The 26,125-nt window shown below is 45.9% G+C and overlaps 2 protein-coding genes and 1 long non-coding RNA gene across 8 annotated transcripts; 1 reads left to right on the top strand and 2 right to left on the bottom strand.

Moving 5' to 3' along the window:
• Positions 1-1,013: 1,013 nt before the first annotated feature.
• On the bottom strand, positions 1,014-5,266 carry LOC124653871. Of its 2 annotated transcripts, none has more exons than XR_006988077.1 (5): positions 4,856-5,266; positions 3,061-4,540; positions 2,777-2,921; positions 2,439-2,546; positions 1,014-1,884 (listed from the first exon to the last, which is right to left on the bottom strand). It is a non-coding gene; the product is annotated as an uncharacterized LOC124653871 (long non-coding RNA). The 2 variants fall into 2 exon arrangements; XR_006988078.1 differs by having other exon boundaries at positions 1,014-1,309.
• A 1,779-nt stretch (positions 5,267-7,045) lies between these two features.
• Positions 7,046-13,630, top strand: LOC124652512 (probable protein phosphatase 2C 70). 5 transcript variants are annotated; one of them, XM_047191526.1, is made up of 11 exons: positions 7,046-7,169; positions 8,588-8,651; positions 9,370-9,472; positions 9,567-9,717; positions 10,214-10,339; positions 10,451-10,574; positions 10,650-10,726; positions 10,804-10,856; positions 11,532-11,586; positions 13,016-13,197; positions 13,313-13,630. In XM_047191526.1, exons 1-11 carry the CDS (start codon positions 7,053-7,055, stop codon positions 13,374-13,376), a joined length of 1,116 nt encoding a protein of 371 aa, XP_047047482.1. In that variant the 5' UTR covers positions 7,046-7,052; the 3' UTR covers positions 13,377-13,630. The 5 variants fall into 5 exon arrangements, with proteins under 5 accessions (XP_047047482.1, XP_047047481.1, XP_047047483.1 ...); XM_047191525.1 differs by having other exon boundaries at positions 9,346-9,472; XM_047191527.1 differs by having other exon boundaries at positions 9,346-9,472; positions 13,284-13,396.
• A 243-nt stretch (positions 13,631-13,873) lies between these two features.
• On the bottom strand, positions 13,874-14,511 carry LOC124657685 (mavicyanin-like). The gene is made up of 2 exons (XM_047196199.1): positions 14,349-14,511; positions 13,874-14,220 (listed from the first exon to the last, which is right to left on the bottom strand). Exons 1-2 carry the CDS (start codon positions 14,509-14,511, stop codon positions 13,874-13,876), a joined length of 510 nt encoding a protein of 169 aa, XP_047052155.1.
• Between the last annotated feature and the right edge of the window lie 11,614 nt (positions 14,512-26,125).

The following is a 26,125-nucleotide window of genomic DNA, read 5'->3' as shown; positions in this document are numbered from 1 at the left end:
AGGGTCGGGTACGTACGTAGGATGTTGGAATTTTTGCTCTCATTAAACTAGTCCAATCATTGCGCTAGTCTTGGTGTCAAGATCGACACTGCCAGGTCAGGTGTAAGCAAGTACGTACCCACCATCTAACAGTTCATTATTCATCGGGTTTCCTACCAACTGCGGCTTTGATCGAACGATGATGACGAAACGTGTCAAGAGCCCAGCCACGCTTACGACGCTCTCAGATTGTGGGTCGTTTTCATTTCACCTGGCCCTTGATGATATTTTTCTTGACGCCGGTTAAGTCAGTGAAGAATTTTTGAAAAACTAGTACAAATGCCCGTGCGTTGCCACGGGTCCTCAAATTTTATTTCTCAATGCACATATATAATGCACAACTTACTATGAAAATTCAAAACGCAATGAATCAACGAAAAGGGAACGCACGGGTCGTCAAATTTTATTTCTCAATGCACATATATAATGCACAACTTACTATGAAAATTCAAAACGCAACGAATCGACAAAAAGGGTGGGCCACTATTATTCCTTGTAACCTGTCAATACAATATATGCAAAACTTCACATGTCTAAAAAAATATAATATATTCCACAAACTAATAAAATTCTATCTCGTTTAAAACATATTTTGACAACCAATATCATTGACATCATTAAAATATGAAATAAGCACTCTACTAATACATTTGTATTAATAAAAATATCTACTCCTTAATACTCCTTAGATATTTGTACACCTAGTATATTGATTCAGAAAATGAGCTGACGTGGATCATTATACATAAGGTTTATCGAAGCCATCAGGACACCAAATGAATCCGGTAACAATTCCATCCAAGGTCTAGTTCTTGAATGCACATGCGTTGCTACAGGTACTCGAGTATTTCCTTGTCCCATATATAAAGGCACAGAATATTTTGAAATAATAAGACCATTTTTTACATAAAATACAGTTTGATAAAAATCTATAATATGACATTATATATAGGGAAAGCAACAAAGCATCTATCTCTTATTGACTACGATTTTTTTAGTTCCTGCCTTGAACATTACTTCAAGAAATAGGTTTACATACATCACCCTGCAATGTACAATTTCGTGTGACGTTGTTAGACCTATTAGTCGGCCCATTATGCTTGGTCTGGTCATGCCACTCACCGTTTTTGTCTCTGTTACATTGCTTACTCGTGTCATCCCATCCTTGAGATTAGTTGATTGAAAAAGAGTTGGCCTCCCTATGGTTATCGCTAGACCTCTCAGCGCATCTCCTGGAAAACTTATCTTTGCACCTTCACTCCATGCATTGCTATAGTAAAAAAAAGTCAGATGCTTGTAGCACTACAAATTGGCGGTATTTCTAAACATTTCTTATTTGCCACAACAACATTCTCGTTTTAGTGATATCTCTTTCATGCCACAACTAAGGAAGATAATCTTGTCTCTGTTTCTTCTTCAATCGCCCATCCTGCCCCTCTACTCATGCTAGAACAATAAGAAAAAGAGTAAAAACAGTAATAGCTCCCTTGTGTTTCCGCAGAAAAAAATAGATAGTTGAAGATATCTTAGCATGAGACCAGAACACATGGTCCATTATTTCTTCATCTCCCCCTCCTTTCGATTTCATCCATCTCTAGAGTTCAACTTGGAGCTAATGGACATGGAAGGCATAATCTTCCTTTCATTTTTCTCTCAGATTGCTACTCATTTGTTACTCTCCATCATATCTTCGAGAACATAAAATATTGTTCTTCCTCTACCCACACATGGACACGAAAAATGTTTCACAGGGAATGTTTGGGTGGTGCACATATATTCATCACTTTTATTCTCTTATCATCTTATTGCCAAGGCAATTACATGCCCAGTCCAACATCTGTATGTCTGAAAAAAAAATCAGAACACAATGCAGTGCTAGATCAGTAGTAGAATTCTATGGTTCATTTCCTATCCTCCAGTAGCTCATTTCTCATGACATGTTGACAATTTATTCTGCTAACCGAGATAACCATCTATGTATCACAAAAACAGATAATTATACTGGCTTAATTATAATCATAAAATTAACTTTGTTGTGCACCAATTAATTTGACAATACAAATGCAAGTGCCATGTATTTCACAAAACTACAAACTCTAATTTTGGAAACAAAAGGAAAAGTTTCACTTATTGCACACAGAGCTAGCATACTGCTTTCTACTATGCTGATTTACATTCAAATATTCTATTACGCTGATTTACATTCAAACTGATGAATAATCGCAAATATATGAAGTGGTGAAAGAAAGTGTTAAATAAAGTTGCAATTTGTCTATCTGTGTAAAGAGGAATACAAGGTGAGCCCATTAGACAATCAATCCAAAGACCTTTTTGCCTACACAACCGTACCAATTATGGTTGACTACCAACATCAAAAAAAGGAGAGAAGGTTAATTAACCTTGCACGAACAGATGGTTGTTGAATTACTCAGTCCATGCCGCCGCCATCGGCAGAGTGGTCACACACCGTGCTTGGTCCCAGGCCAATTAACTGCTACTGCAATAACCTATAAAAATATTGCATACATTTGGTCTTTTAGTTACACAACTAAAGAAGGACTCATGCTCTGAGTACGGTGAAATTAAACTGTAGAAAATGGCAGTGTCCTGCTGACAAACCATAGACAAAATCCAACATGAACCTGATAGTAGCACACATTTTATCATGAAAACTCAAGTTTTCGAGACTCCCATTTAGGCCAATCACAAGTAGTAAATAATAGGAGATGGCACGTACACAAATAAGTTTTCATCACGCCGTCTGCACACAGTAAGATTCAATAAGAATTTCCAACTCTTCGATACTAAGCTTAAACTTAGCAGTACTTTCACGGGCTCTCTCTCCATCTTATCATCACCATATTCTTCCACCCTGAACACAACTGCAATCAGATATATTACGATCATCAGATCGTGCTAGATAAAAAATTATTCAAGACATTTAAGGTAGTTGTTGCGCTTAATTTGATAGCACTAACCAACGACCAGAGAAAAAATAGCTCACTGTTTAGGTGAACATACCAGTTTACTGGCAGCACACGACAGGGCAACAGTTCGCTGGGTGTTTGGCCAGAAACACGTCGACATCAATGCGCTGTGGTTGGGAGCCCCTCGATGGCCACGCTGCGGACGCCTCAGCCTGCTCGGTGGTTCCACAGCGGTTCCACCTCCAGTCCCCAGATGAAGCCACGAGTCCCCAGAAGAAATCAACATACATCAACTTCACATCAGATAAAAAAGAATAGAAACTTCCTAGCTTAACTCCAACCTCTACAGAAATACAGACATGAACTTTGTGTAACTTGATAAATGATAGGAGTTCCTTTGCTTACACCTCCAGCCCCAACAGAAATCTAATGAATACTGATAGTAACATATCTAATGGTTTGAAAAAAACTTATCCAGGTTTGCCTACTATTTATTGCAAAAAAAAGTTAGAATACATCTACCCAGAAGTTGATTTGAAAGTTGAACACTATGAATAAGTTAAAGCAACATCCAACCTCTTGCCCTCGTGGTGAAGTTGATCCGATGTTTAGCTTCTGTATGCATATTATTTATGAAACATCCATAGTAGAACCTTACTTCATCTAGTCTGTAGATACCAAAAGCAGGCAAGGAGGTTTAAGGTGAATGCAAATCATCAGATGAATGTATTACAATCTATCAACAATGTAGTCATCGAATGATTCCAACAGGATATTTCTTCAAAAAAAAAAATTTAACTCCTCCAGCTCCACTTGAAAGAGGTGCGTTAGGAATCTCCCTCTTGCGAGCAGAAACTTCCTTGTGCGGCATAGATCAGACACCCTGAGTTGCTTTTCTCCGTCTCATCAAGGTTATGTAAAAAAATACAGACCAATAGTGCGTTAGGAATTTCTTACTTCAAAACTGGGAAGAACTGAACCTGACTATGAACACATTGCTGGGAGTGCTTTCCCTAGAGCAAGTATATCTAAGGAACGATAGACTCTGAAGCTCAACTTCCATGTAAATGGAGTCAGCTGATTATCCTTTGAATAGGAAGAAAAAGTAATTCTCTTGTTGTTTCTTCTCAAATTCCAAAGGCCATGTAGAAGGTGATTGCAAAGCATCCATGATCAGGTCTAATCCAATGCTCTTCCAATTTGCACTATACAACATGGATTACAATTTACAAGTAGCAATAATTGAGTTACTGGTGCAATAAATAATTGAGTTACTGGTCCAATAAATAATTGAGTTACTGGTGCAATGAAATAAAAAATCTGTTAATTTTGAGTGTCTTGCGAGGTCAAATTCAACAGAATGAAGTTTTAAAAATATGTTTCAAGGTACATCCGAGCCACCATACGCTCAGACATCCAAGCTACAAACAGATGAAAGTTCTAACTGCAGATTGAAGTCAGGAATGACCATTACAGACATCACTAAGAAGAGTGGGTCTTACAATTTTGTCAAATAGGTCAAAACCAGTGAACAACTCCAAGATTATAAATATCCTCATTCTGCTTGTCAAAACCTGCAAATAATAGAATGGCCGGTAATGATCCTACTGGTACTTAAATATTTTGTAATCAAGCATCCAGAGTAGCACACACACAATGCAAAATAACTCATATCTATCTCCCGCAAGTGTTTCTCGTTCCTTACCATTCCTCTTCTGGGATGACATCCGAATTTGTCCTAACATGTATTGCATCATATAGTAAAATTAAAGAACGCAGTAATTCTCTTGCACTCCCATGAATATAATTTAATATCAGGCCAGGAAAACAGTACATGGCATTATTAACGAGTTGGCACAAAATCCTACATGCACATCCTTTCCACTAACCTCTTTGTCCATACCGGGTCTTCTGGGTTCACCTTGAGAGTGCACTCCTCTGAACCGGCTAGACCTCATCCGGTCCTAGATGGTCTCCAGAAGCCCGCAATATCCTCCTGGGGAGCTGCCTGTCCTCGAGCACCACCGCCACTGCGTCTCGCTCTGGTCGCCGCGAGGCGGGGGCGATGGCGTGGCCAATCCCGTAAGTGCATCCAGTGACGACGACCAAGGAGCCGTAGCAGCACCGTAGAGGCTTGTCGGGGCGGAGGAAGCTAGGGATGGCAGTCAGATCCGTCGATCCTATCCACGAACTCCGTCCCATTGGCACATCAGATGGACTTAGACCGCATCAGATCTTCGATGGTGGCGAGATTGGCGAGCGCGCGACAGGGGTCGTGGTCTCCTACCTGAGCAGCGTCCAGCCGTCGGTGAAGCCAGAGGATGGAAGCTTGGGGCGTGCGCGAATGGCAGCTGGTGCGTAGACGCGGTGGTAGGGGCGGCGGCGCAACGGGAAGACATGGAGATGGGCGACGGCTGCGTGCGCGTCACCTGTGAGCGCATGTGTGCACGCTTGGTGGAGTGGGCCGTGCCCTACCAGCCCAATTGGATGGGCGCCGAAAGTTTGACGTAGTGCGGGATTGGAAAAAAACGGAACATGAGGTAGTAGAGGTCGGGGCCATCTGTGCGATATTATGCGATTTGGTGGGAGGGTAAAAAGGTCATACTAAAAATATGTTGGACGAAACATGTGACCGGAGGAAACAGAACCAGTTCCTCCTTTTTAGATAGTAGAGATGAAAATGTGTATTGCTGGTCGGCAGCACCCACCACGTGGATGTGAGGACTTGAAGAGTTGGACGACGGCGACGAAACAGAATGATGCAACGGCCGCTATCACGGGTGTCCCGATCGGAGGTGCCCATCAAGGTACATAAAACTTTTCCGACAGTTGTGAAAAAAATATCCCCCGCGTTCTCTAGTTCTTGTCATGATTTGATTTTAGTTTGATCATGATAAAATTAATTATGGAACAGAGTGAGTATAGAGCGGATAGCATCCAGCGGAATCCGTCTATATTTGCCATGCCCTTCTTATTTTAGAAAAAAAAACATGAAAACAATTTGATAGAGCATCTCCAATGGATGTATGAATAGCGGTCCCAGTAGGTCTATCGGGGGTGCCAACCATGAATTGAGGTCAAAGGTCTATTGGGGTGCCTTGTAGGCGGATTCACAATCCCAATAAAATTGCCGACATGGGTGTGAGGGAATCGGTGCCTGCCGCCACTTATGATCTGACATGGCGGACCACTTTGGCAACGACACGGGCCCGTGATCAACCTTCTTTATCGCCTAGGCGAGAACACATGTCTTTGCACCCCCAACACACCAGAGTTTTAATTCTCAGATTTAAAATACTTTGGTGCCTCATTAAAATGTGGAATATTGTTCGGTGGGGAGGCGAGGTTCTTGTCGATAACGAGGTGTCCGTGGTGACCTAGATAATGCCAAGTCCTGCCAGATCAATTCTTGGATTCGATCTCTTGGAGGTGCTCATAGGGATGAGATGTTAGTGGGTGGGTTTATAGGATGAGGGTATGTATATCAGTATGTCAGTATGTCAGTGTGATCATGCCTCTGTATCGTGTTTCGAAAAAAAATACTCGTGGTCATCTGAAACTGCGGATCGAACCGACCTGAAAAACAGAGATCAGGTGGGTCCTCCGCCGTAACAAAGCGCACGGCCCATCTCGTCTGGCGCTACCGCTGCGTACGGCACGCACGGGAACGGCAGGCGGTGGATAGAAAAACGAAAACCAGAGGAGAGCAGATACGCAAATCTTCCCCGAATCCCCCACCTCCACCTCCATCCTCGCCACACCGCTACAAAACACCAACGCCACCCGTCGCCCTCCCCTCCGCCTCCGCCTCCGCTCCTCCCCCGCCACCGTATCCGCATCCGCATCGACGACGCGCCCGCCTCCGCCGCCCCACCCGTGAGTCCCTCCACCCCCTCCTCCTCCGCATCCCCGCTCGCCGCTCGCCCGACCCCGCCCCGCGCGGCCGCGGCCCGCAATTCGCTCGCTCGCGGGGGCGGTCGCGATCGCGCGCTCCTACGTGCGTATGTATGACTGGGCCTGTGATGTGACGGCGAGGTTGTTTGCTGATTGGTTTCCGCAGGCGGTGATCTCCCGGGGCCAGCAGCCATGGGGGTGCACCTCAGCACGCCCAAGACGGAGAAGCACTCGCAGGAGGGCGAGGGCCGCCAGGTCCGCTACGGCCTCGCCTGCATGCAGGGATGGCGGACCACCATGGAGGACGCCGTGAGTTTTCCCCTCCTCCCCTGCTCTGCTCTCGGTTCGGTTCCTCGGGACTCGCCGGGGTTCCTCTGTGTCGGCGCGCTGCGCTTCGGAGCGACGGGATGCGGGCCCGACGCGCGTCCGTGTCGCGCGCGGTTCGGGTTTCCAGGTTGCCGATTATGTGGCCACCGTGCAGATTCGCCCGACGAGTACCACCCGGCGATCGGGCACCCGTTTCCTGTTCGTTGTGACAAATCCCCGTCACGATTCGCGCAACCCGTGCGAGCGCCGCGAATGTCGCGCGCCAGGCAGCACCGGCTTGTCAGTTGCGCTGGGGGCCGTTCTCTGTTTCTCCATAATTACGCTCTGCTCTGTTCGTCTGCATGATGACGGGTTAACTGACGAATCGGACGCTTCCTCTTGTTCCGGCGGCCTAGAACGAATTCCGTTACGATTAACCCGGTGGTGCTTCCCTTGTTGCTAGCGGAAATCTCTCGATGGGTAGTTGCTTGAATGTCAGTTGCAATGGGTGATCCCCGTTGAATTGGACACTTCCCGTTGTACCTATGGCATCATAGGATGAATTCCGGTTATCCCTGTGGCGTTTTCCCTCTATGCCACATGAGCTTTGCTGTAGCGTCGCTTGCATTGTTGTTACCTTGCCATCTGCTGTTCGCCCAATAGCCTTTTCCTCTGTATGCGAACAGAACGGTCGAGACACGAGGTTTGTCAGCTCGCGATTCGCCTGATTCGCTCAATGGCGCTTCTTCCCTATTGGTGGAAATCTTGACATAGCGGTTTGTCGGCTTGGGTTTGAGTGTTCGTTGCTAGGTCAGATACGTTGATTCTGCTCATGTATGGTGAATTGTCCCCTTCCTGTCTTCCGTGAGCACGCAACCTAGAAATTATGTTTTGATTAACCCAGCGGCGGGAGCTCTGGAGGTGGGGTGGCTTGACAGTTGCGTCGGGTGTTCTCTGTTTGTGGTTATTGTTCTGCTTTGTTCATTCGCGTGGCAACTTAACCGGTGAATTGGCCGCTTCCTGTTGTCTGCGATAGAATGATGAATTCTGGTCATCCTGCTGGCGTTTTCCCTATAGACGACAGGAGCCTGATGTAGCGTCGCTGGTGTTGGTAGCTTGCTATCTTCTGTTCACCCAATAGCATTTCCTCTCTGTAAATAGAAATCTCGAGATACACGGGTTGTCAGCTTGCGACTCGCATTAATTCGCTTAATGGCGCAACGTTATTGGTGGAAAGCTTGAGGTAGTGATTTTGTCGGCTTCCGTTTGTGAGTACTGAAGTTGGGAACTTAGTGTTGCATCGTAGTTGAAGCTGCCATGTTGAGGATGAGAGTTGTTTACTGATGATACTATAATTCTGAGGGTATCGGCCTATTTATTACTTGTTGAAGGCTAATCTAGCACTTATTTACAACTTGCAGCACGTCGCTTTACCGCAGCTCGATGAATGCACATCCTTTTTTGGCGTTTTTGATGGGCATGGAGGTACATATTTACTGCTCTCTGTTCTAGCCTTGCTTAATATTGTGTTGTTTCTTCAGTTGTACCTGGCGTGTTTGTTTCACACATAACTCGTACCCAGTGTGGTTTAATCTTATCGCATTGTACTTTGAGTGTATTGGTATCATCTACCCTGCACAACCTAATCCAATCAGTAATTACAAACGGCATCTCATTCCTTAGATTTCGATGGACACTATGTGGTTATTCATTTCAGCATAAATATGATCAGCATCGTTTTATCATGTTAGTGATTTCATACAGTATTGCTGTTTATAAGTAGCTAGCTACTGACTGAACTCCTGTGTTCATGCTAACTGGCAGGGCATCTCATGCCCTGTTGACCATTCCTAAAGCTTCATGAACTTTAGATTAACCCTCGTGTATTTTATTTTCTTGAAATCCAACGGAGTGTTTCACAATAAAAACTGTAATTAACTATAAGAGTTAAAGATACGTAACATTGATTAGGTGTTTTTCTCACTCTGTCTCTGGAGGTTATGTATGTCGAGTTTGACTTCCATTATGGCAGTATGTTTCCACTATCCACTAGGTGCCAGCGTTATAGGCGCATATTTGTAACTGTCAGTTGTAACTTGGCACATGCTTCTGTGTTCAGTGAGAAAAGCTGCATCATGTGTTATCTTCTCGCGTGTGATAGGAACTAATATATTATCAGCCCATTCAAAATCTGATATTACAGGGAAATCGGTCGCTAAGTTCTGCGCCAAATATCTGCATGTCCAAATCCTAAAATTAGAAGGAAAATTTGGATTAGCTACTGCTGCTAAAAAAGCATACTTGAGGTACCTATTATGGCGTCTCTTCTTGCTATGGTATGTTTTTTTTTTGGTGAAACTGACATATTTGGTGGTTCAATGGTACGTCTTGCTCATTCAGAATGGACGAGATGATGCAAGGGCACAGAGGTTGGAGAGAGCTGCATGAGTTGGGCGAGAAGGGGCAAAAGTTAGCTGGCATGTTAGAGGGCATGGTTAGATCTCCCAAAGGTGGAAATTCAGGTAGACCTTGGGACGGCTGGTCTGAGGAGGTATAACCCCCCTCTCTCTATGGAATCAAAGAGGTTATCTTTCATGGCACAAATTATATCTGTTATATGTGAACACATTTGACGGGATCAAACTGCTTGGATGTTGACAATTCTGAATCCGTATGTAACTATGTAAGGAGGGGTTTGCAAAGGGTTGGATAGGAGGAGACTGGGCTCCTGCTTTGAAAAAAACGTAGACAGGGCCTCTTCAGGTAGGCGGACACTGGCAGGACAGGTGGCTGATTGGATGAGGCTAGTTATCTCCTAATACTGACCAACCATAAACAGACTGCAGATTCTTTCATACTCCTGCACTAATTACCTAATATCCTTGCTTCTGAAACTTAGGTCTCTGAAATGTTGCTTGCAAGGCAACAATGTTGGTGTGTTACATGCATATATGTGTTCTTGTTTCTTATACAAACAACACAAACTACTTCTGATATTCTAGTGATTAATAAATTTAGCTAACCAGCGTTAAATGCTACTGCAACAGGGTAATCATTCTGATTTTGAAGGCCCAACATGTGGAAGCACAGCCTGTGTTGCGATCATAAGAAATGATCAACTTGTTGTTGCAAATGCCGGGGATTCCCGGTGCGTCATCTCACGGAAGGGTCAGGTATGTGAGACTTCTGTGACATTAGTTCTAATTGCCAAGTATATATGCTAGAATCTGTTCTCTTGACTCATCTGTTGTAAAGGCTCACGATTTGTTTCCGTCTAAAAAAAGGCTCAAGATTTGTCAAGAGATCACAAGCCAGACCTTCCGGCAGAAAGAGAGAGGATACAGCATGCCGGTGGTTTTGTTGTTGCTGGGCGGGTCAATGGAAGTTTGAACTTGTCAAGGGCAATTGGTAGTGCTCGCTCTTTCTCAAGTAGAAGTATTTTTACATTGGATATTTTTGTTCATTTTTCTCATTTTCATCCAGGGGATATGGAGATGAAGAATAATCTGCGTTTTCCAGCAGACAGACAGATCGTCTCAGCTGAACCTGAAGTGAACACAGTGAGTTTTCCTGCCTTATTCTTGTCAGTTCTCTTTGACCATAATTTTTAACTCAGGATTGAATTTCTGTTATTCAGGTTCAACTTTCTGACGATCATGAATTTATCGTTTTGGCATGTGATGGTATTTGGTATGAATTTTGCAGTAATCATTATATATTTTCTCTCTTGATTTCAGAGTTCAGATTTATCACAATACCTGATTTGCCTGCCTTTTTCTCGATGTTAATGATATAATATTAAAACATCCCAAGCATGCTGTTTGTATAAGAAGTCGGGAATCTTAAGGCAGGAAAAACACACTTATTTTCCTCTGTTTCCATGCAGTATAAGTACTTCCCAAAAAAACTTAGCAGAGAAAGAAAAGCTTGCAAGTACCAGGCATTCTATTGTTTGATTTGTATTGGCAAGTTGATATCATACAAAACCTTGTCATCAACGATAATTTGTGCAATATTTGGAACGTGGTCAAGTTTTTTTGTTGTTGCATTTAGCAGGTGGATCTAGACATAGATAGACTGGGAATTGGTTAGGTTCACATCGTAGAGTCAACACCATTGATTTAGAACAATCTGAGTTCTGCAATGCTGTCATGGAGGCATAGTTCAAAGTTCTGCAATATTTGAGTGCCCATAGTACACTCCAATGCTAATTTTTCATATGATCTGCTGATGTATTAACTTACCGTTGAGACTTGAATTTGAGTTTTGCAATACATGCATTCGTAGCTACACTTTCTACTTGCCCACAATTTTCTGTCTTGCTGTAAAGGATGATTTATGGAATCCTGAATTTTCTTATGACAGGGACTGCATGTCAAGTCAAGAAGTAGTAGATTTTGTTCATGAGAAACTGAGAACTGTAAGTAACTCTCTTCCGTAGAGCCTGGACAATGCACAAGAACTACATCACTCTCTACTGTGCTCACTGATATTGTGTAGTGTTATGGTACTCATAATCTGTTGGTGAAAAAAAAAAATCTTGCAGGAGGATAGTCTATCTGCTATTTGTGAGAAGATGCTCGACCGATGCTTGGCACCTGAAGCTGGCGGGGAAGGATGCGACAACATGACAGTGATCGTGGTGCAGTTCAAAAACCTTACCAAGTCAGCTGCCACTACTTCTAGCAGCGAGCAATCTGCAGCCACTGCCGAGGAGTTGCGGCCCAAGTAAGCTTTCCTCTGCCTGACGCCACTACACCATATTATTCTGGATTACGCAAACCCGCCTTGTAAAATCCCAGTTACTCTTTCAGAATCTGAGCCTCCTCACCTTTATGAACAGTGAGCCTGATGACCCGAAGAGCCCGTCGACTCCAGCAGAAACCATCCCGGTCTGGTCGAAGTAGAGCTCTGAGGCCAAGCCATGGTCAGAATGTTCTGACTGTTGATAGATAAAATGGGGGTAGCAAGTGGTGTACATAACAGAGGGATTCTATTGGACGATCTCCATAGGGTTTATTCTTCTAGCCTTCTCGCGCCGATTGAGCGTCGCAACCTGCAATACATAGCATCTTTGTTCGTGGATACGACAGTAGCATCTTTTGTTTGTGGATATGGGTTTTGTTGGAATTCATTGAATTTGTTCCCAGTGGTCCTTTTTTAGACGTTTCGTCATGTTACCTCTGGTTTGGATCATCTTGCTTATTGCGTAGCAGACTAGCTTTGAGTGGTACATTCCACTCGAAATGCAACTGGTGCTTACATCAAAGCCACTGTCTCAGTTGGTGCATCCAATCAAACTCCTACGAATTAGGCGACAGTAGTAATTTATCTCCTACTAAGAATTAAGCACAGCAGTAAGCTCCTACGAATCAGCTAGTAGACAGCAGAAATGGCAACTGCTAGCACTGTGACCATCAGCCTAGCGGCGATGGAGGCGGCCGCTGCGCCACAGTCTGGAATAATCTCTGGGCCGTGGTGGAACTCGGTGACGTTTCTGGACCTGGTGGCGTTGCCGGGGGTCGGGTAGACGGTGATGACGACCTTCATGCCGGCCCGGCAGAGGCCGTTGCCGCAGATGAAGAAGTAGCGGCGGGGCTCCTTGAGCGGGATGAAGTCCTTGCCGGAGGTCCAGTTGCCGGCGACCCCAACCATGGAGCAGCTGTTGTACCCTGCCTCGTTCACCTCGAACACGTTGTGTGTCCCCTCCTCGTGCCGGAACTGTAAGTAACTCTCTTCCGTAGAGCCTGGACAATGCACGAGAACTACATCACTCTCTACTGTGCTCACTGATATTGTGTAGTGATATGGTTACTCATAATCTGTTGGTGAAAAAAAAAAACATGCAGGGGGATAGTCTAGCTGCTATTTGTGAGAAGATGCTCGACCGGCGCTTGGCTCCTGAAGCTGGCGGGGAAGGATGCGACAACATGACAGTGATCGTGGTCCAGTTCAAAAACCTTACCAAGTCAGCTGCTACTACCTCTAGCAGCGAGCAATCTGCAGCCACTACCGAAGAGTTGCGGCCCAAGTAAGCTTTCCTCTGTCTGACGCCACTACACCATATTATTCTGGATTACGCAAACCCGCCTTGTAAAATCCCAGCTACTCTTTCAGAATCTGAGCCTCCTCACCTTTATGAACAGTGAGCCTGATGACCCGAAGAGCCCGTCGACTCCGGCAGAAACCATCCCGGTCTGGTCGAAGTAGAGCTCCGAGGCCAAGCCATGGTCAGAATGTTCTGACTGTTGATAGACAAAATGAGGGTAGCAAGTGGTGTACATAACAGAGGGATTCTACTGGACGATCTCCATAGGGTTTATTCTTCTAGCCTTCTCGCGCCGATTGAGCGTCGCAACCTGCAATACATAGCATCTTTGTTCGTGGATACGACAGTAGCATCTTTTGTTTGTGGATATGGGTTTTGTTGGAATTCATTGAATTTGTTCCCAGTGGTCCTTTTTTAGACGTTTCGTCATGTTACCTCTGGTTTGGATCATCTTGCTTATTGCGTAGCAGACTAGCAGTTAGTGGCACATTCCACTCGAAATGCAACTGGTGCTTACATCAAAGCCACTGTCTCAGTTGATTTGCATTCAATCAAACTCCTACGAATTAAGCAACTGCAGTAACCTCTACTACAAATTAAGCGACATTAGTAATCTCCTACTAGGAATTAGGCACGGCAGTAAGTTCCTACGATTTAACTAGGCGACAGCAGAAATGGCAACTGCGAGCACTGTGACCATCAGCCTAGCGGTGATGGAGGCGGCAGCGGCGCCGCAGTCTGGAATAATCTCTGGGCCGTGGTGGAACTCGGTGACGTTTCTGGACCTGGTGGCGTTGCCGGGGGTCGGGTAGACGGTGATGACGACCTTCTTGCCGGCCCGGCAGAGGCCGTTGCCGCAGATGAAGAAGTAGCGGCGGGGCTCCTTGAGCGGGATGAAGTCCTTGCCGGAGGTCCAGTTCCCGGCGACCCCATCCATGGTGCAGCTGTTGTACCCTGCCTCGTTCACCTCGAACACGTTGTGTGTCCCCTCCTCGTGCCGGAACGCTGCACGGGCGAACATGTTGAAGGAAAATGTTGATGTCGAATGAGTGAGATGGCGTAGAGAAGTAGTAAGTCGATCTGATGGAGCTTCCTCATGACTATTTAGAAGAAATGTAAGGGGCGGGGTTTACAGATGAGGTCGCCGACGAAGAAGGTGTGGTTGCCGGACCAGAGGGTGTAGTTGATGTTTGGGTTCCACCCGCGGTTGGCGCTCACGATGTGGTCCGTCGCGCCGGAGAGCGCCACCGCGCAGCCGGCCACCACGGCGACGGCCAGCAGCTGCCTGAGCGCCATGGCCACGGCTCGGACGGAGTGGCTCCTCCGCTAGAGAGAGTGAGTGATGGGTGTGAGCTCGGGAGGGTAGCGAGGAGAGAATGGCAGGAGAAAGCAGCAGCAGCACAAGAGTAGTAGTAGCGACATAAATTTGTTCAGCCTAGGAGTAGCGGTGGTTGCTCGTGAGTCGTGCCGCCGGGCCATGCACGCATCGACACGACTACACGGACTGATTGGCCTCCTGCTGACTGTACCCTGGCCCACTTCTGACGAAACCCATTCCGCAAATGCTGGAGCAATTCCATGCTGGTGCCAGAGCCAACTTTGAGATATATACACCATTGTATGAAATGTTAGGAAAGACGGTAGAAAGCACACCAAAAACGCACAAACCGCTGATAAGATGAGCTGATACAAAGTCCTAAAAAGAGTCACCATTCAGAAATCACTACTCCCTTTATATCCTAAAAAAAAGGTGCTCCACTTTTTTTTTTTTTGGATATGGACGTATCTACACACTAAAAATACTCTCTCTGTTCCATTCTATAGTGCCTATAGTTTTTTGGCATGGAAATTAGCGCAAGAGTATTTTTTACACAAGACCCCTAGCTAAACGATTTGAGATCAAGGTAAAATTTGGGAAATCCATATCTTTCTAACTTACCATAATAAATTTAGGAGCTGAACGATTTGGGAGCTGAGCGGGGAGGGGGTAATTGAAAAAAAGGTAAGCTACAACCTTATATTCTGAAATAAATGCCAAAATCTATAGGCACTATAGAAAGGAACGGAGGGAGTATCTAGATATAATCGTATCTGGACAAATTTGATAAGCTTATTTTGGGACGGAGGGAGTAGTATTATTCTAAAATACAAATACAATGATCAAATCATTTCAATTAGGGTGAACCAAAACCAGAAATACGCCGGTCATAATCAATTGGATCTTGCACACTGGCCAAAAAATAAACTTGGAGCTAGTCCTATATCAAGAAAGTTCAAAAAAAAATATTCAAACCTTCGAAACAAATTAATTTTTTGGATGTAGTCAATACTCTACCCTATCAATGTGTAAATTTTTGATATGAAATATCTTGTATTTAAGGCTCTGGAAAAAAATGACAACCGTGATTTTATTGCCAATGTAAAGCTGTGAACACTAAGGCAGAGATTTTGTCTCTCTTTTTTAGAATTTTTTATTTTTGCTGAGCGCAGAATACAATGTATTTCGTATTGAAAATTTGCACACTGATAGAATACAACATTGACTACATGCAAGCATTTTTTAGGAATATGTTCAAACTTTGAACTCAAAATTTCAAAATTTCCTTTTTTTTTTGAAAAAAGGATTATATATGTCTAGCCCGAGCACCAAACTCAAAGGCCAGCGTAGAAGCTGCGGAGATGAATTCGTTAGTTAGGGCATCTCCATTGACGCCCCAGAAATAGGCGTTGGTGTTGACAGTGAGGTATGGGGGGCGCACCTGCACCTGCTCTCAAATTTGGGAAGAGGTTGCACACACCGCTGTCCCTAAACCGGCGCCCGCAATAGCAACTAAAACAATCTCAAATTTAAAACTTGGTTGATTTCCTTCAAATTTGTAGAAAGTCTGACAAATTTAAACTAAAAAACCGTAAAACCTTATCTAAAAACAGCGGTCGAACGCGCGGAAGTTTAGGATGTCGGTGCCGTCACCGCCGTCGCCTTCAGAGGGAGAGCCGAAGACGAAGTCTCTGCTATCATTGCCGTCCTCCATTTTTACCGCTGGTGCTGGAGCAGGGGGGTCGCGGTCGACGACATTGTTGACGTCGATCGCTGACCACCACACCGCTTGATGTTGGGTCTCCGCCGGTACGTCCTCGTTGATCGACCGGTCCAGCAGCAAATGTTGCCCCGACGTGTCCTTTGGGTCGTTGGCGCTGCGGTTCACCACGTGCATCTCCACCTCCACCTCCACCTCTACCATTTTTTCTCCCGCTATGGCGGCGATTGCGAAGAACTGGCGGGAGGAGAGGTCTGCAGCGCCCGCGTGGCGATGGACCTCCTCCTTATTCACCGCCGCCTCCCTCCTTACTGGCACCGAGGAAGAGCCACGGATGACGACACCTCCATTGCATTCCGGCGGCGGATAGGGTGTCGAGCGATGCCGCCTTGAGGATCAGGTGGTCCACGGCTATGGTTTTTTTAGGAGAGGGTGCGATGAAGAATGGGCGGAGAAGGCCGTGCCGGTGCGGTTTATAGAGGACGTGTTATCACCAGAATTTGACCGAGTCAGAGGTGGGCCGCAATCAAGATGGGTTTGAAGAGTATACATGGAAGAAATACGTGAATCGGCCTTGTGTACCAAGTTTGGGCTAATTGCCCGTGTATCTGTACCATAGTAGGATACGTATCTGTTAGGAGTTAGAGTTTTACCCGTGCACGGTTAGGTGCACGCGTGAGTTAGAAAGTCCCCTGGACTATAAATATGTATCTAGGGTTTATGAAATAAACAACAACCAACGTTCAACACAAACAAATCTCGGCGCATCGCCAACTCCTTCGTCTCGAGGGTTTCTCCGGTAAGCACCATGCTGCCTAGATCGCAAATGCGATCTAGGCAGCACAAAGCCTACCTACGTTGTTCATGCGTTGCTCGTGCTGAAGCCTTTTTGATGGCGAGCAACGTAGTTATCTTAGATGTGTTAGGGTTAGCATTGTTCTTCGTATCATATGCTGTCGTAGTGCAACCCTTATACATCTAGCCGCCCTTACACCTATCTTAGGTGTAGGGGCGGCACCCCGCTTGATCATAGTTTAGTAGATCCGATCCGTTACGGTTGCTCCTTGTTCCGCAAGGATTAGTTTAATATCCGCAATAGTTAGGCCTTACAAAGGGTTGGAGGATCCAGCGGCGTGTAGGGTGTAGTTTGCTAGCCCTAGACAGGATGTTCCGGGGATCAACCTCGTGTTGGTTTTTAGGCCCTATCTAGGATCGGCTTACGGACACCGTACGCGAGCGCGAGGCCCAATCGTGAGTAGGATGATCCGATTATGCGGTGAAAACCCTAAATCGTCGTAGATCGCATTAGCTTTATCTTGATCAAGCAGGACCACCATATATTCGGACACCTTGTACGAATCATGGGTGGATCGGCTCTTTGAGCCGATTCACAGGATAACCCGAGAGCCGATCGAGGCTCGTATTTAATGTTTACGTGTATGCCATGCAGGAAACTAAGCGAGGCATCATCCAACACCTTCCCCGACCAGGTATAGGTCAGGTGGCACGCCCTTGCGATAGCATCGGACGTGTGACCAGGAGGCTTTGCGGGCCGTCGCTCCGAGGGACCGGGGCCAGCCGCAGCCCTAGTTGTTCCCGGCTCTACGGTGCTGCCGGCCGCTGCCCGCCGGTGGGTTTCCGACCGCGACACATTCGGCACGCCCGGTGGGGACAATCTTCGACATCCACCGCATCGCCATCTACATCCGAGATGGCGGAAAGCACTCCGGTCAAGTACGAGGATCCGACCGACGAGCTCAAGAAGAAGCATGACGAGATCAAGGCGGTCCTCGAAGCCGAACTCATCGACTCTTTCCACGGAACCCGCTCCCATGGCGTCAGGTGGAAGGGGTTCTCACCTGAAGGCGCACTCGATGGAGTGGACCTGTCCGCCCCGTCGAAGAACGCACCAGGTCGCTCGCGTCGGGAGATGAACTACATGGTGGCTCATTCGCTGCACCGCCACTCGAGATCCCGGTGAACACTTTGGAGCGTGTCGCTCCGCGCGTGATCCAGAAATCATGAGCCACCGGTATTCTCCGTCGGGACCAGCTCGGGGACTTACAAAGGAGAGATGCCACTCCAGTCCCATCCTCCGCTGCCGTTCGCATGGGCGGCACCGTGAAGTGCCGAACTCATCGGCATACGTCGTCTACAAGATTGGTGGTGATCCTAGTGACTACCAATTCCTACCCGAGGCACCCAAGGAGATCCCGCACGGATACGCGTGCGCATACGTACTGCGACTGCAATACCTGGGCACTCTCGAACCAGGTTGCAACATCAGGGGCCTCTGAAACAGCAGGAGGAACGTCGGGAGCAGATTTTGAGAAGCAAACGTGGCTAGCTAAGTACGCCACTCCGACAAACCTCCAGAGCCCAGCTCCTGCAGTTGGCTCAGAACCGGAAAAGCAAGCATGGCTGGTTAAGTATGCCACCCCGGCGAATCTTCAGGGTTCGACACCTTCAGCCATCACCGCGGATCAGATTTGTACAATTCTGAAAGATCAGTTCGGCATGACGCCGAAAAGGAAGACGTTCGGCTACACCAAGCCGTCCCCAACGATTACGAATTGATCCCGCTACCACCCAAATATCGGCTCCCGGACTTCACAAAGTTTAGTGGATCGGATGGTTCCAGCTCCATCGAGCATGTGAGCCGATATTTGGCACAGCTGGGCACGATCTCAGCATCAGACGAGTTGCGTGTGAGGTTCTTCGCACGATCCCTCACAGGATCGGCTTTCGGGTGGTACACATCTCCGCCACCGAACTCCATCCGGACTTGGAAGCAGCTTGGAAGAGTAGTTCCATGAGCAGTATCACTCGAGGCTTCCGAGGCTGGCATTGCCGATCTAGCACAAGTACGACGAAGCGCGGGGAGACAAGTGTCGAATACATCCAGCCGCTTCAGACCATTAGGAACCGATGCTATTCGGTTCACGTAAGTGAAAAAGAAGCAAGCCGAGTTGGCGGTGGTGGGTCTCTCATCATCGATCAAGGACGTGGCCTCCCAAGCGTACTACCCTTCATTGGCGCACATGGTGCGTAGCTGTCAAGCATATGAACGAGCGCCACCCGTATGTTTACCAGGACAAATTCAAGCGTGCGGTGGCTCGGTTGAGGCGGACGAGGATGAAGGTGCTGCGGGAGATCGAGAGGTAGCAAGGGCTGAATGGACTCGAGCGGCGGGCCCCGTGTCCCGCAAATGGGTTAAGCCACAAGGCCCTCCAAAAGGGTTCGACTTCGACGTGACCAAAACTGATCAGATTTTCGATCTCTTACTCACGGAGAAGCATATAAAGGTACCCGAAGGCCACAAGATCCCCACGGTGCAGGAGCTGAACGGAAAGCCATACTGCAAGTGGCATAACACGTTCACCCACACCACTAACGACCGGCAGGGTGTGGCGGCAGCAGATCCAAATGGCGATAGAAAATGGACGGTTAATTTTCAACCAGTACGCCATGAAGATCGACACACACCCCTTCCCCGCCATTAACATGGTGGAGTATATTTACCATGGAGGGTGCCAGCCAGATTTCTCGTGCAATATCAACATGGTGGGACCTGGGCACCACTCTGGTAAGGACGGAGATGAGGGCAGCTGCTCTCATAGCAAAGACACAGAGGAAGCCGCTCCACGCGATCGGCTCCACCAAGACGGCAAGCGCTACGTCACAGAGGGAGAAGTGAAAAACATAAGATATCAGCGACCTCTCTCTGATCACCTCCTCAACAAGTATGTGAGTCAGTATGACCAACGCCGGCGATACAACGACGATGATGAAGAAGCTCATCTGGCTAGGGACGACAGGAGACGTCGTCGGCATGATCACGATGAGGAGCGATACGAGCGCCACGCCAAGGAAAAGTCGAGGGAGCAAGACGACGAGGATAGGCACTGGGACTGCCCCTTCTTCGTACACTCGCTGGGATTCAGGAATGAGCCGATTGCCAACAATCGGCAACCGCCCGAATGCAAACAGAAGAAGAGGGATGCAGCCTAACGTGTCCGTGTTCGGACGTCTAGGGCCTCTCCCGCCTCGGAACGGCATACCGAGTCCGCTCGGGTGGAAGATCTCGAGGAACTAGAGGACGATGATGAAGAAGACAAGTATCATCGGCCAAGGTGGTGCCCTGATGGGCTCAGCCGTTCCCAAAAACGAAGGGTTCAGCGTCTGCGTGGGTTGGAAGAGGCTGAAAGATTATACCTGCACACGTTGAGGAAGGCACGGCCTGATCCGGCCGCCAAAATTCAGCGAACCCTCGGACGAAGAAGGTCGGCCACAAAGAAAAGAGTGGCGCCCCAAGCAAAGGAAAGCCGATGATGAGACATCGGCTGGCACAAACATGGTGCTCATCCTCCCAACGGAGTTTACTGCTCGAGGATTAAACGATGCACTCAACGTGGATGACGGCGAGCGCATCGACATAACAGAGGATGAAGTTAGGCTGGTCGTATCCACTGGCCTAACCATGTAGCTGGAGCAAATCAATGAGCAAACGTGGCGAGGCTGATCCTTGTGATCGGTGATGCGCGTGGTTGACGTATTGTCTTTTCGTTCGACACGCGTCCGTTGGGAACCCCAAGAGGAAGGTGTGATGCGCACAGCGGCAAGTTTCCCTCAGTAAGAAACCAAGGTTTAATCGGACCAGTAGGGAGTCAAGAAGCACGTTGAAGGTTGATGGCGGCGAGATGTAGTGCGGCGCAACACCAGGGATTCCGGCGCCAACGTGGAACCCGCACAACACAACCAAAGTACTTTGCCCCAACGAAACAGCTGAGGTTGTCAATCTCACCGGCTTGTCTGTAACAAAGGATTAACCGTATTGTGTGGAAGATGATTGTTTGCGGAGAAAACAGTAAAACAAGTATTGCAAGTAGGTTGTATTTCAAGAAAGAGAATTGGACCGGGGTCCACAGTTCACTAGAGGTGTCTCTCCCATAAGACGAACAGCATGTTGGGTGAACAAATTACAGTTGGGCAATTGACAAATAAAGAGAGCATGACAATGCACATACATATCATGATGAGTATAGTGAGATTTAATTGGGCATTACGACAAAGTACATAGACCGCCATCCAACCGCATCTATGCCTAAAAAGTCCACCTTCAGAGTTATCATCCGAACCCCTCCAGTATTAAGTTGCAAGCAACAGACAATTGCATTAAGTATGGTGCGTAATGTAATCAACAACTACATCCTTAGACATAGCATCAATGTTTTATCCCTAGTGGCAACAAGACAACACAACCTTAGAACTTTCGTCACATCGTCCCGGTGTCAATGCAGCATGAACCCACTATCGAGCATAAGTACTCCCTCTTGGAGTTACAAGCATCTACTTGGCCAGAGCATCTACTAGTAACGGAGAGCATGCAAGATCATAAACAACACATAAGCATAACTTTGATAATCAACATAACAAGTATTCTCTATTCATCGGATCCCAACAAACGCAACATATAGAATTACATATAGATGATCTTGATCATGATAGGCAGCTCACAAGATCCGACAATGATAGCACAATGGGGAGAAGACAACCATCTAGCTACTGCTATGGACCCATAGTCCAGGGGTAGACTACTCACACATCACACCGGAGGCGACCATGGCGGCGTAGAGTCCTCCGGGGATGATTCCCCTCTCCGGCAGGGGTGCCGGAGGCGATCTCCTCGGATCCCCCGAGATGGGATCGGCGGCGACGGCGTCTCCGGAAGGTTTTCCGTATCGTGGCTCTCGGTGCCGGGGGTTTCGTCACGGAGGCTTTAAGTAGGCGGAAGGGCAAGTCAAGAGGCGGCACGGGGGGCCCACACCATAGGCCGGCGCGGCCAGGGGTGGGGCCGCGCCGCCCTAGGGTTTGGCCACCCCGTGGCCCCTCTTCGTCTCGTCTTCGGACTTCTGGAAGCTTCGTGGAAAAATAGGCCCTTGGGCTTTGATTTCGTCCAATTCCGAGAATATTTCCTTACTAGGATTTCGAAACCAAAAACAGCAGTAAAACGAGAACCGGCACTTCGGCATCTTGTTAATAGGTTAGTTCCGTAAAATGCACGAATATGACATAAAGTGTGCATATAACATGTAGATAACATCAATAATGTGGCATGGAACATAAGAAATTATCGATACGTCGGAGACGTATCAGCATCCCTAAGCTTAGTTCTCGCTCGTCCCGAGCGGGTAAAACGATAACACGGATAATTTCTGGAGTGACATGCCATCATAATCTTGATCATACTATTTGTAAAGCATATGTAGTGAATGCAGCGATCAAAACAATGTGTATGACATGAGTAAACAAGTGAATCATAAAGCAAAGACTTTTCATGAATAGCACTTCAAGACAAGCATCAATAAGTCTTGCATAAGAGTTAACTCATAAAGCAATAATTCAAAGTAAAGGTATTGAAGCAACACAAAAGAAGATTAAGTTTCAGCGGTTGCTTTCAACTTGTAACATGTATATCTCATGGATATTGTCAACATAGAGTATAATAAGTGCAATAAGCAAGTATGTAGGAATCAATGCACAGTTCACACAAGTGTTTGCTTCTTGAGGTGGATAGAAATAGGTGAACCGACTCAACATTGAAAGTAAAAGAATGGTCCTTATAGAGGAAAAGCATCGATTGCTATATTTGTGCTAGAGCTTTGATTTTGAAAACATGAAACAATTTTGTCAACGGTAGTAATAAAGCATATGCATCATGTAAATTATATCTTATAAGTTGCAAGCCTCATGCATAGTGTACCAATAGTGCCCGCACCTTGTCCTAATTAGCTTGGACTACCTGGATTATCACCGCAATACATATGCTTTAACCAAGTTTCACAAAGGGGTACCTCTATGCCGCCCGTACAAAGGTCTAAGGAGAAAGCTCGCATTTGGATTTCTCGCTTTTGATTATTCTCAACTTAGACATCCATACCGGGACAACATAGACAACGGATAATGGACTCCTCTTTTAATGCTTTAAGCATTTGACAACAATTAATTCTTTTCTCATTAGAGATTTGAGGATGTTTGTCCAAAACTGAAACTTCCACCATGGATCATGGCTTTAGTTAGCGGCCCAATGTTCTTCTCTCACAATATGCATGCTCAAACCATTCAACTCGGTGTAGATCGCCCTTACTTCAGTACAAGACGAACATGCATAGCAACTCACATGAAATTCAACAATGAGTTGATGGCGTTCCTCAGCTGAACATGGTTATCGCACAACAAGCAACTTAATAAGAGATAAAGTGCATAATTACATATTCAATACCACAATAGTTTTTAAGCTATTTGTCCCATGAGCTATATATTGCAAAGGTGAATGATGGAATTTTAAAGGTAGCACTCAAGCAATTTACTTTGGAATGGCGGGAAAATACCATGTAGTATAGGTAGATATGGTGGACACAAATGGCATAGTGGTTGGCTCAAGTATTTTGGATGCATGAGAAGTATTCCCTCTCGATACAAGGTTTAGGCTAGCAAGGCTTATTTGAAACAAACACAAGGATGAACCGGTGCAGCAAAACTCACATAAAAGACATATTGAAAACATTATAAGACTCTACACCGTCTTCCTTGTTGTTCAAACTCAATACTAGAAATTATCTAGACCTTAGAGAAACCAAATATGCAAACCAAATTTTAGCATGCTCTATGTATTTCTTCATTAATGGGTGCAAAGCATATGATGCAAGAGCTTAAACATGAGCACAACAATTGCCAAGTATCACATTACCCAAGACATTTATAGCAATTACTACATGTATCATTTTCCAATTCCAACCATATAACAATTTAACGAAGGAGAAACTTCGCCATGAATACTATGAGTAGAAACCAAGGACATACTTGTCCATATGCTACAGCGGAGCGTGTATCTCTCCCATAAAGTGAATGCTAGGATCCATTTTATTCAAACAAAACAAAAACAAAAACAAACCGACGCTCCAAGAAAAAGCACATAAGATGTGATGGAATAAAAATATAGTTTCAGGGGAGGAACCTGATAATGTTGTCGATGAAGAAGGGGATGCCTTGGGCATCCCCAAGCTTAGACGCTTGAGTCTTCTTGATATATGCAGCGGTGAACCACCGGGTGCATCCCCAAGCTTAGAGCTTTCACTCTCCTTAATCATGTTGCATCATACTCCTCTCTTGATCCTTGAAAACTTCCTCCACACCAAACTCGAAACAACTCATTAGAGGGTTAGTGCACAATATAAATTGACATATTCAGAGGTGACACAATCATTCTTAACACTTCTGGACATTGCATAATGCTACTGGACATTAGTGGATCAAAGAAATTCATCCAACATAGCGAAAGAGGCAATGCGAAATAAAAGGCAGAATCTGTCAAAACAGAACAGTTCGTATTTACGAATTTTAAAATGGCACCAAACTTGCTCAAATGAAAATGCTCAAATTGAATGAAAGTTGCGTACATATCTGAGGATCATGCAGGTAAATTGGCATAATTTTCTGAGCTACCTACAGGGAGGTGGACCCAGATTCGTGACAGCAAAGAAATCTGGAACTGCGCAGTAATCCAAATCTAGTACTTACTTTTCTATCAACGGCTTAACTTGGCACAACAAAACACAAAACTAAGATAAGGAGAGGTTGCTACAGTAGTAAACAACTTCCAAGACACAAAATAAAAACAAAGTACTGTAGGTAAAAACATGGGTTGTCTCCCATAAGCGCTTTTCTTTAACGCCTTTCAGCTAGGCGCAGAAAGTGTGTATCAAGTATTATCGAAGGGTGGTACTTCTACAGCGGGGTGCGGAGTTTTCTCAACCAGGCATAGTATATTAGATACATAAGTTTTAGCATCTCCCTTTTCATTAGTTTTAGGCATGCTACTCTCATCAAACAAATTTTCGGGAACAAGCCAAGCATAGTTATTTTCTAGCGCATCATTCATAGCTAGGAGCTTACATGGTATTGGTGCTTTGATCTCCCCACCATCATCAATATTATTAGTGTATCTTATTCTATCCATATCCATCTTTTCAAGGAGACTAACAAAATTAGTAGGAGAACCAAGCATATTAAATTTAGCAAAGACCTTTCTAGCTTCTCTTGCTAGACCACCAAATTCTCTAAGAAGGGTTTCTAAAACAAAATCTTTCTTTTCCCCTTCTTCCATATCACCAAGTGTGAAAAACATGTGTTGGATTATAGGATTAAGATTAACAAATTTAGTTTCCAACAAGCGAACTAAATGCGCAGCAGCAATTTCATAAGTAGGCGCAAGGTCTACCTGTTATCACCAGAATTTGACCAAGTCAGAGGTGGGCCGCGATCAAGATGGACGTGAAGAAATATATATATAGAAGGAATACGTGAATCGGCCTTTTATACCAAGTTGGGCTTAATTGCCCGTGTATCTGTAACATATTAGATCGCATCTTAGTTTAGAGATAGAATCTTACTCGTGCACGGTTTAGTGCACGCCCACATTAGAGAGTCCGCTGGACTATAAATATGTATCTAGGGTTTATGGAATAAACAACAACCAACGTTCAACCACAAACAAATCTCGGCGCATCGCCAACTCCTTTGTCTCGAGGGTTTCTACCGGTAGAGCGTCATGCTGCCTAGATCGCATCTTGCGATCTAGGCAGCACAAGCCTGCCTACGTTGTTCATGCGTTGCTCGTACTCGAAGCCTTTTTGATGGCGAGCAACGTAGTTATCTTAGACATGTTAGGGTTAGCATTGTTCTTCATGCTGCATGCTTCCGTAGTGCAACCCTTGCATGTCTAGCCGCCTTACACCTATCTCGGGTGTAGGGCGGCACCCCGCTTGATCATAGTTTAGTAGATCTGATCCGTTACGATTGCTCCTTGTCCT

The sequence above is a fragment of the Lolium rigidum genome, chromosome 5, assembly GCF_022539505.1.
Source record: "Lolium rigidum isolate FL_2022 chromosome 5, APGP_CSIRO_Lrig_0.1, whole genome shotgun sequence".
NCBI lineage: Eukaryota > Viridiplantae > Streptophyta > Magnoliopsida > Poales > Poaceae > Lolium > Lolium rigidum.
Note: the sequence above shows the minus strand (reverse complement) of the source record. Positions and strands in the feature narration are given on the sequence as shown.